At 42.4% G+C, this 11,138-nt stretch overlaps 1 protein-coding gene across 6 annotated transcripts in view; it reads left to right on the forward strand.

Annotated features, from left to right (window-relative positions):
* The window catches only part of SENP5 (SUMO specific peptidase 5), a 56,902-nt gene that overhangs the window by 10,408 nt on the left and 35,356 nt on the right, over positions 1 to 11,138 (forward strand). For 2 of the 6 annotated variants that reach the window (XM_084847576.1, XM_084847577.1), the window contains exons 2-4: positions 1,383 to 1,487; positions 3,383 to 3,490; positions 4,188 to 5,728. In XM_084847576.1, coding sequence (XP_084703702.1) covers positions 4,219 to 5,728 — 1,510 coding nt within the window. In that variant the 5' untranslated portion in view covers positions 1,383 to 1,487; positions 3,383 to 3,490; positions 4,188 to 4,218. The remainder of the gene's footprint in view (positions 1 to 1,382; positions 1,488 to 3,382; positions 3,491 to 4,187; positions 5,729 to 11,138) is intronic. The other 4 variants (XM_084847578.1, XM_084847579.1, XM_084847575.1 and 1 more) reach the window with 2 other exon arrangements.

An 11,138-nucleotide genomic window follows, 5' to 3' on the forward strand; every position in this document is an offset into this window, starting at 1 on the left:
TGCCCCATATTTCAACAGTTTGCAGTTCTCTCTTTAGTGTTGGGTATATTAGGAATTTTACTTGTATAAAATTGAGGCTGCAATCCTACAGGCGTGTGTGAGTGCGCACACATGTGCGAGTATGTCCCATTGAACTTGGTAGGGCTTGCTTCTGAGTAGACACATACGAGACTGCACTGTTAAACATTTCCCTTTTGAGGCTGCTCGTTTTTGGGGTTGCGTTAGGAAGAGCTAGTGGTGGGTCCTGCTGGCACAACATACCCACTGGAAGCACAGTGGGAGCATTGGGTCCTGCCCACAAATATGCCATGCAGTGAAATTTTATATTCTAAGTTTTAAATTATGCCTTCTTGCTCATCAAAGGAGTGGAGTAGGGAGGAAAACGTTCACTCCCACTTCCATAGGAGGCAAGGCCAGTCACAAAGAACTTGTGTCTGCTTATGTGAAAGCAGTAAAATAAGCTAAGGTTTGATAAAGGAAGTATTGCATATATTTCAGTTTCCACTTAAATGTGTGTGTTTCCCAAAAGAGATGTTTTTCCTTGTAGAACTTCCAGAAATTGTGATGCCACATCTCTAAACAAGCCACTTTTGATTCTCTGCACTCCAATCTGCAGTTGTGTGTTCTGGGAATCACTGACATTTTGCAAATGTCCATGTGGACTGATTCACTTCAGAGATCCTAAAAGGAGGATTTTTCTTTTCTGTTGATCATGTCACCTACCTGTCTTTCAGTACCTTCTCTGTAACCACATCTTTGGAAATTGGTATAGGTAATTTCCTAAAAGTGTGACTACTGCACTTTCTGTAGCCAGTTAAGTCTCCCTTCCCTCCACTTCCTTGCTTATCCTTGATCTTCCCCTGCTTTTCTCACACCCTTTATCTCCATTCTTATATTGTAAGCTCCTTGGACCGGGACCGGACTACTTTTGTGAGCTATCCACTGATCAACCCTCATTTGTAAAGATGACCCTTGTAGGACAAAAGGCTGATAACACTTGTATGTAACAGTGATGAAAGAATCCTTCATCTTTGTTCAGGCTCTTGCATTGCAGATCGCTGTGGTAACAATGTAGATGGCTAGCAGTTATTAGGGTTGATTGTAGACTCAAGGGCAAACATTGCGAAGGTCCCCGATCGTTTTACTTTGCCTATAACTAAGTAGTAACAGATGAACAATCTGGGCCACAGTGAAGGACTTACCAGATGGGTGTGAAGATGGCAATTATAACTTCCTGCCAGAACTGCTAGTTCTGTTTTTTGTTTTCTGATGATGGGCAAAAGTGTGATACTGTTCTCTAAAGCTCAGTTTCAGGCCTGGAAAATGCTCTCACTGAGATTTTTTAGCACTCTGGGAAACAACATGTTTGGTATCTTTTCCAGGATACTATATGAGGAGTAAAGAACTCATGGCATTTGAGTGGGATTTTCACAGCCCTGTCCAGAACACGTGTTTGCAGTCTTCTTGTGATTTAACTTCCCCAACAAGTATGGAGTATTGTCCTATGTGTGCCATTTTGCTTCTCTTCTCTCCCTCTGCTCCTCCTTATACCTGCTGGGGCATTTTGTTTTCCCTGTTCTTGCTCCATTCACTTCATTTCCTCTCCCTCCCCCCCACTTCCTCCTCATCTCTTTCTTTACAAGGGTTCAACATGCTGCAGATGTTAGGGCTGTTCGCATGTGATTAACCCACAATTAATTAACCCACAATTTGCCACATCATGTGCTGGGAGCTTTCTACAGCCTTTTTGAATATTCAACTCTGATTGGGCCAGTTGGGGTTTGCTACATGTTGTCCAAATCTTATACATTAATTGTATAATCATACCTTATACAACCCACAGTTAACCTAACCACTAACCGTAGTTTAACTGTGGGCTGTTTAACCCACAATTAACCTTTAGTGTCTGGGTTTGGATGTCATATAGCAATCTCCAAGGGCCCGATTGGGGGTTGAATATTCAAAATGGTTGTGGAACGCACCTGGCTCACACCATGGCAAATCGTGGATTAATTAACCCATGATTTGCCACTGTTGCATGTGAACTAGGTCGCTGTATTTATTTATTACAGTGGAAATAGTTTCCAGGGGGGCAGCTCTGTTTGTTGCAGCAAAAAAATAAGGAAGACTCTTGTGGCACTTTAAAGACTAACGAGTTTATTCTGGCATAAGCTTTCTCCTTCATCAGAAGTCCACAAAATCTTACACTAGAATAAAGTGTTAGTCTTTAAGGTGCCACAAGACTCTTTGTTGTTTTTTGCTACACTGCTACCCCTCTGGAAATTATTATGGGATAGTAATTCCCAATGGGAGTTGTAGCCCCCACATCTGGAGCTCACCAGGTGGGGAAGGCTAATTTATTACATTTCTATCCCACCTTTCTACCATCATGGAACCCAAGGGGGTATACATGGGATTCCCTGGAGGTCCCTCAATGAGGTGCTAACTAGATCTAGACTTTCAAGTTGGCTTCCTCATGTGCTTTCAGAAGGTGTTATGGGAACGAATGTAATTATAGAATATCCTGCCTCATTTGAGGGGGTTGGAGTAGTTTATGCATGTGGTCCACATTAGCATATAGCTTTATGATTTAGTGGCTCTTCCTAGTTTCAGGCATTGAGGTTTACAGGCTGGTACAGTGATGGCCAAATCCCACTTCTACCTTTTTTATGTTGGCTTTAGTGGATGGTTAATATTCCCATTTCACCCTCTTCACAGTTCTTGATACTTTTGTATCGGAGGCCGCTGACCTAATCTATTATTGATTGAAAGTCATCCAAATTACTTTGTTCTGTGGGGAGGGGGAGAATAAGATTGAAAAGGAAACTCCTAGATTAATTATAGTTAAAACTGCTCCTTATGTGACTGGCCGAAGTGTGATTCAGGGGTGGTGAACCTGTGGCCCTCCAGATGTTGGGCCACAATTCGCATCACCCCTGGACCATTGGACATGCTGGCTGGGGTTGATGGGAGTTGTAGTCCAGTCTGGAAGGCCACAGGTTCCCTTCTCCTGCTATAATTAATAAGATAGATTGTCTCTTACTGAATGTTTGCTAGTGCACAAGTGGGCAAAGTTGCTCCTTTATGGTTTGCATTGCCTTCAAAGACCTTTGGGAAATAGGAAAGCTTCACAACTCCCCATTCATCTACTATATGACCAAGACCAGACTAACAAGAAGTACAGTTTATAGGAAACTTAACAATTTCATGTGGGCATCTATATATTTGATTGTTTTAAAGCACGTTTTAATTGTAATTTGGATTACTTAAGCAGACTTCTACAAACTTCAGTATTATGCTGTCTTTACTGTTTCCTAATTCCTTTAATTTCTGTTTCCTAATTCTCTCTAACATACTTTGTCTCTTATTGTATTAAAACCAGTTACAGGTGGACTCCAGTACTGCTTAATTGTTCATTACACTAAAGAAAGAGACTCTTCAAACTGACCAGGAGTGAGATCATAATAAGCCACATAAAATAATAATTAAGGTAACACATTTCATGTGTTGAAAGCACAAAGCACTTTGCACACACTATCAGTAGTCCTTGCAGTAGCTTTGTAAGGTAGGCCAGGGTTGTTCCCATATTGTGGCAGAGTGCGTAGTGGCTGAGATGAGATTTGAACTGGCTTTTGCTTTTAGTCGTTGAGCTTCACTTGGTGTTCCTAGGAAGAAAAGTTTATTTCCCAACATGCTGTTCTCAGCTGTTCCCTACAGTCGCTTGCCTTCCTGGCAGCTCAGTAGATATATCTGATGTAGAATGGGATGTGGTCCCTTAAGTCAGTAGCAACATGTGAATAAATGTAGAGGATTGGGGAAGTACTAGGGATGGGTGGAGTAAAGAATGGATCAATGAATCTGGAGCAAGAATCAAAACATGAACCTCCAAGTATAGCTAGGGTGAAACAGGGAGCTTTTGACACTAATTGGTAGAAGGGAGTAAGGTGCTGAATTTCCTCCACTGGTGGAGGGGTGAGGTTGGCTGTAGTTCAGTGAAATGGCATGGTTGTAAGGATTAGGAAGGAATCCAGAAATCCCCTGGCATCAGGCTGCAACTTGCATCAGGGAACCCATCTCTCCCTTAGAGAGCAATGCTTCTAAACAGTTTTGTTGCTGGAGGATTGGGAACTATAAAACTCAGGTATTTTCTGAAATGTAACCCTTTTTCTTTTCTTTTGCTGTTGCAGCTGCACTTCGAGATCATAATGCAGCAGAAAAATGAAAGAACATAGAAAAAATTTACAGCGGAGAAGTCGGTTGCTGGCCAGTTGTCGAAAATGGACTGTGGGATTTTGGGGGCTGAGGCAATACTGCTTCCAAAGGAAGCGTCTTTCTCTACTTAAAAGAGGGAGGCAAAGCACTCGGACGGCTGTGAGCTTGAAACGAACTAAACCATGCAGAAGGAAGGCTTTTCAGCTCCAGAGCAAATGGGTTCCTGATGTGCCCCTAAATGCAAACCCCCAGCAAATTGCACCTGTTGAAAACTGCACCTTCCCACAAAAGAAACTCGGAAAATCTTTGTCTAGGTGTCAAAGTGGAGGTCCACATACAGCGGCAGAAGAGCTTTGTGGGAAATCCTTTCAGAGTGAACTGCTCAATGAACGCAGTGGTTTAGGAGTTGACTCAAAGGTTTGTCGAGGCAAGCAACACTGCACTGAGGCCAGTATTATTGTCTTTCCACTAAAAGAGGATGGTCTCTCTCAGAATGGGGGAGAGAGCAATAATGGTGAAAGCAATGAAATTATAGTTCTAAATAACTCTAGCAGGCAGTGCTGCTGCCGAGGACTAAAGCAAAATGGAACTTGTGGCTTCTTGACTACTAGGAGAAGGCCTAAATTTAAACAGTGTATTTCAAAAAGCAGATCTCTATTTATGATGTATAAGAAACTTTCTGTGGTTAAGTTTCGCATTAGAATTGCAAAATCTTGTCCTAAGTTTTGGAGAGGCAAAACGAGTAATTTGAACAAAAGCAAGCTAAGCTGGGTGGACAAAGTAACCAGCGATCGACAAGAGGACTTCCATAGAGGAGCCTTTACGGGTGGTTCCAGGACCTTGTTTCCCTCTTGGAAATTGAAAAGTAAATCTCCCTGGATCCTGCTCAGCTTGTCAGATATGAACAATCACATGCCAGGACCATTAATTGAGGAGAGTCAGTCGCATCGGCCTGATGCCTGCCTTACCCAGGATGCGCTGTTGCAGCATAGGGAGCGCCATTATAAGGACCTTGCACCCAGAGACCAAAATGGCATTGCTGAAACCTGCATGCCAGAGTTGCACGGACGAGCTTCAGGTGGGGCAGAGGCTGTGCACAAGGAGGACGTGCCCACACTGGACGACTGCCGTGATGATATTTTCATCTCTGTAATGGAGAAAGAAATCTCTGTTTCAGGTCAAGATGGAGAAGAATCTAATCAGGTTATGGGTGCTGACGAGGTAGTATTGGAGCCCTCCAAGGAGGATTTGGGCACAAATGACAACTTTGCTAATGGACCCGTCCTTGTGGAGGTGGCCCAGAACGAAGACAGTCGTAGTCAGATGGAAGTGGAAGCGCCCCTAAACACGGACGTCTTTGGTGCAGAGCTCTTGGATCATCCGTATTGTAAAAGCCCTCTTGATGAGCCTCTGAGAGGAAGCACAGGACAAAAATCAGGGACCCCAAAGAGTGGCAAAAGAAGCAGCCAGAGAGCTTCTTCCATCAGCGATGAGCAGCTGGCTGCGTGGCTTTGTGGTAGATACGTACTCCTTTCATGCTTATTGCAGGTTTCCCTTGAATATCGCACAAAGTTAGGAATTCTCCCTTAGTTTCAGTAACATTTTCGCAATTGCTTTGCATGAGTCACAACTATTGTACTTCTTGCTGCATTTATAGTAGGCTGAAATTGGGATGTTGCTTATGGAGCGCTTCAGCTGGGTTGTCCTCACTCCCTTATGACCACTCTGTAGAACTTCTGACCCTCCCAAGCCATGTGCTGCAGCCTGCTGGGAGTGCAGTAAAGCTCTTGTGCTTGCTTTACTGCTTGAAATTGTGAGCGCAGCAGTCAAGCACTTGCCAGCCCATAATATATGACTTGACGAGCTGTCTGCAGCTTGCTGGGTTACAGATTGCAGGGTGAATAAAAACTGATTAAAAAATCAGATGTGGGAATTTTGGGGGGATTTAGATTGGAGTTTTAAATTGAAATCTGCTTTTCTTTTTTATTTAAAAATCATAAATAAAATACTGAATTCTCTCTCATTTTAAAAAACAACATAGTTACAATTAAGTCTCATCGTAAACAAGCCGAACTTACAGTTGTAGTCTTATAAGAATGAATTAATGGTTCTGCAACACTCATGCACGCTGGTAGGAAATTCAGTTAAACATGGGCATTCATTTTAGCTTTTCACCTCATAAAAATGGCTCTGTCTAGCCTGACTTCCAGCTCGTGCCTCTTGAGGCTTCTGGGCTTTTGATGTCTGTTTCCGTGATTAAAGTTGCATGTGCAAAGACACAGCTTGGATGGGATTGTTGTTCTGTGCTTATGAGATGGTGGAGCTGGGCCAAGCAAGGCAGAAGAGTTAGTTAAGAAAGCAAGACAGGTGATGGATAAAAATTGGTTTTTTTTAAAAATCAGGGAAATTGGATTTTTTGATTTAAAACAATATTAAGTTTCTCCTAACCAATCTAATCAGTTCTCAGGTATGAGTATTTGCACTCTACCCAAACAGGTATTTCATTTTCACCTGATGAAAATAAACTGTTCTAGCCTGCCCAGTAATGATCAAACCTTGCTTTGACCTATCAGTCATGTCCTTTCAGTTTTGTTTGCTACTTTGTTTTTGTGAGGGCCAAGACAAAGAGTGAAGAAGAAACAAGCAACACGGGGAAGAAAAAGAGAAGTCACAATTGCTCATTATCCATCTTCTGCATTCCCATACTTGGGCCGCAATCCTATAACTATTTACCTGGGAGTAAGCCCCATTAGGGCCGCGGTGGCTTAGTGGCTAAGACGCTGAACTGCAGACCGGAAGGTCGGCAGGACAGCAGTTCGAGACCCAAGTGCTGCGTGACGGAGTGAGCTCCCGTCTTCAGTCCCAGCTTCTGCTAACCTAGCAGTTCGAAAGCAAGAAATTGCAAGTAGATAAATAGGTACCGCCTCGGCGGGAAAGGTAACAGCGTTCCGTGCACCTCGGTGTTCAGTCATGCCGGCCACATGACCACGGAACCGTCTTCGGACAGCGCTGGCTCTTCGGCTTAGAAACGGGGATGAGCACCGCACCCTAGAGTCGGACACGACTGGTTGGGGACACCTTTACTTGTTAAGCCCCATTGAACTCAATGAAACATATTTCTGAATAGACATGTATAGGATTGTGTTGTTAACTTCAAACTGTCATGGGTGCTGGTTGTATGAAAGACCCTGTATGAAAATATTTTGAAACCATTTCCTCTATAGGTAAAAAAAAGAAGTCATGTGAAATATATACAGTGAGACAAAGATGCAAAGCCTACTTGTAAGAATGAAACAATGTAAATAATACTATTCAGTTGTAAATTAACATGGTTTAGTGGTCAAATCTGCACCATTGTTTAGGAAAAATATGAAAAAGTTTCAGTGGGAAACTTGCTTTAAATCAAGCCACCCTGACAGGCCTGCCCTTTATTGATAGTGCAAAATGGGTAGCAATTAAATTATGATGTATCAGTGATGGTATTTCATCTGATGTGCTCAATATGGGAAGAAATGGAGACTGGAGAAATCGAGGACTAAAAACAAAATCAAAAGACAGTTACTCTGCAGAATATTTTCTCTGCTTCTTGTGGCCCCAGAAATCTAGAAGAACCTGGTCTGGAGATTTACGCTTGTAAACTATGTTCATTATACACTCGGTCTCTTATTTCAGTGTGAAAGTATTAAGTTAGAGAATTCCGGTAATTCATGGTCTAACTTAATACGTCCATACTGAAACAAGAGGCTGCGTGTAATTATGAGTGTGGATTATAAAAGGAACGAGGCGACCCTCTGTCACTTTACAAGTGTGCTTTTCAGAACTGTCTGAAATGCGCTGATGCATACAGGCTCACATTTGCTGGGGCATGTGGTTGAAAAATGCATCAGTGTAGCTGAGAGTCAGTTCTGGAGTAGCTTTTTGCATTTATGTGATTCCTGGGAGCACAAGAGCATGTAAGTGTTCTATTAGAGGAGATCTGTCAAAATAACATTCCACCAGCCAACTTTTGTTCCTGGATGGATATGCTGGGCTAGTAAGTGGGGTGGATGTTCTATTACGACAAAACGCTTGCGTACCATATGCACTGCCAGGGCTCCTGTAGTGCTTTAGAAATGCAGATGTTATCCCAGAACTTGCCGCTGCTGGGAAAACATGACTGTATTCGTCAGAAACCAAACAAGCCTTATGGAACTGTGGTGTAAATGCTTCCAACACTGCTTTGCCCTTGGAGCGTTGCCTTCATCATTCAGCCCTGAAATACTCCTTAAGACCAACAGCACTCGTGATTGATGTGGGAAGCAATCAGTTTGCTGTGGAAGATGCTGGTGGAGCACAAAGTGTGGGTGTAACAGGCATGCACATGTATCTCTGCACTTTGGGGGACCTGATTGGTCATAGGAACGTAAGAAACTGCCTTATACAGAATTGATCCATCTAGCCCGATAATGTTGGCACTGACCAGCAGCAATGGCTTTAGACAGGGTTTCAGGCAGGAGTTTTTCTAGCTCTACCTGGAGATGCCAGGGATTGAACCTCGGACCTTCTGCATGCAGAGCAGGTGCTCTACTGCTGAGCCACAGAGCGTCCCTTTACTGCCTCCAGCTTTACTTTGGGCTGGGGGAGGGGAAGGGGTACATGGTGCAGATACACATATTTTGCCTCCAGGACTGTATGCATTTGCTGTGGAAAGCATCAGTATAACTCAAGATTGTTGGAGGAAACTGCATATTGCACTACCCCAAACACTGGATGGCAAACATGTTTTGGAACTTAGGTTACCATTTCTCCCTGGCACATGGAGCAGCGAGTTTTGCAGGGTAGAAGTAGAGATGTAAAGTTTCTGGAAATTTTGAAGCCATGGAAAAACCATTTTCCCCATGTGTGTGTGTACACGCGTGCGTGCGCGTGTGAAAAACTGGGAATTTGGGGGAAAATAAGCAATACTTATTTTTTAAGCACTCTTTACATAACTAAAGTCACTTTGTTGCTTTCAGACAGCCTTTTCCACCTAGTGCACTCCATATATTTTGGACTTCAGCTCCCATCAGCCTCAGGCAGCGTGGCCAGTGCTCAGGAATACTGGGCTTATCCAGTCCAGAAGACCTGGAGGGCACCAGACTGGGAAAGGCTGCTTTAGGAACATAAAGCAGCCTTTATGTTCCTAAAGTTATACTATGTATAAGTTGATTTGCTCATAAATTATTATATTTGAAAACTTTAAAAGTAAACTCAATGAAGTTGTAATTATTGTCTGAATGAGCTACACTTTTAAATTTAATATACCCAGCATGATAACTTTATGAGCAAAGGAAGTTATACATAACAGATTTTAGATTCCCATTTATGTCTGGCGAGAGGAAACTTCAGTAAGTAGCCCCTGAAACACTCCAATCATCCTAGAAGCAGGAAGAACTGGAGGCAGAGGAAGACAGAAGTACAGCATCTGTTCCTATTTGTAAGGAAGTTTAGGGAAATTCCTAAACCTGTTCCTGTTTGTGGAGAGGAGCTTAGGGAAAACTGGTCTGAAGGGAAAAGCTATTGAGATTTTATTTAGCTAGGAAAGACTCTCCCACCTGTTAGGAATGGTAAGCAACCATGTTTATCAAAAGAACCTTTAAGCAATCTCAACCCATTATTTGAAGTGGCATTTTATTCACTTTTGTAAATAATTTATATTAATGAACTTCTTAGTTTTGTTCATTTTGAAAGGTGGTCTCTAGTGATAGTTGCAATCCTATGCCTATGCTATAGGAACCAGGCTACCAGGTTTCTTTTAGGTAAAGAGGGTTTATTCTGAGGCAGCATTCCCTAGTGGTGAGGTCTAATTGAGGACTCTATTAAACTGTGGCAGTGAGTTCTATAGACCCAAGCCTCAAAGTTAATTAAAAAAAAAAACATTCAGTTGCATCTGGTGACAGTGGCAGGATAATCTACTGTGTTTTTTTCACATGTGGGTTTCAGATTAGAGCTACATTAATTGACTGCTACAGCATCTAACCAGGACAAGCCCAGAAATTCAGGACTCTGTAATACACAACCCAAACTGTCAAGAATGCACATTTTCTTCCATATTGTGGTATGGTGACTGCACTCACACGCTGGGAAACGGAGCATGACTTGGAGCATCCCTAAATGGCTATCAGTCAAAGATAGATCAGTAATTTTAATAAGGAATGGAAGAAATAACTATGCTGGGAATCTTACAGAAAGGATTAAAAAACATTTTCCCTCATGACTTCTTTATTTCCAGACATTTGATATCTCTATTTCTGTAAAAGTGTTCTTATTTCATAGAAATCAATTTTAGAAATCAATTTGTGGGAAACACTTGTCTTAAATACTAAAAGAAAATATTTCATAATCCAAAGCTGTTCATTTTTTCAATTTTTTTCAGGAAAACCCCCCACGATCCTTGGAAAAACCCCTGGGAAAAATGGTTTTTTCCTGAATTTTTTTACTGCCAGGCCTTCTCATCTTTAGGTTGATGTACAGGGCTGCTTAATGCTGCCTGCCTATTACTTATTTTCCTAAAATAGCCTTCCCCTAACTAGTGTCCTCCAGTTATTGTGGACTGTAATTCCCTTTGCCCCAGCCAGCATGGCCAATAGTAGGGGGTGATGGGAGTTGTAGGCCAAAACATCTGCCCTAGAACTTTCCCTTCATTACTTAATTTCCAGACACATGTTTGCCACATCAAGTTGGGCAAAGCAGTGGGCACAGGAAGTATTTAAGACCTTCTACCACGTCTTTCCTGCTTCGCTTGTCAGTTTGCACAGTAGAATCAGCCTTGATTCCCAGACCCATGTCTGCCTGCCATCAGGTGCCTGTTTCAGTCCTGGTCTAAAACGTGCACTGGACTAGGGTTGAGGAAGTAATTTATTTGGTTAGAACTTTCTGAACCACTATGTAAACTGAAGCACAGTTAT

This window comes from Heloderma suspectum, chromosome 3 (assembly GCF_057233095.1).
Source record: "Heloderma suspectum isolate Gila_16-S chromosome 3, 16-S_ref, whole genome shotgun sequence".
NCBI classification, from domain to species: Eukaryota; Metazoa; Chordata; class Lepidosauria; order Squamata; family Helodermatidae; genus Heloderma; species Heloderma suspectum.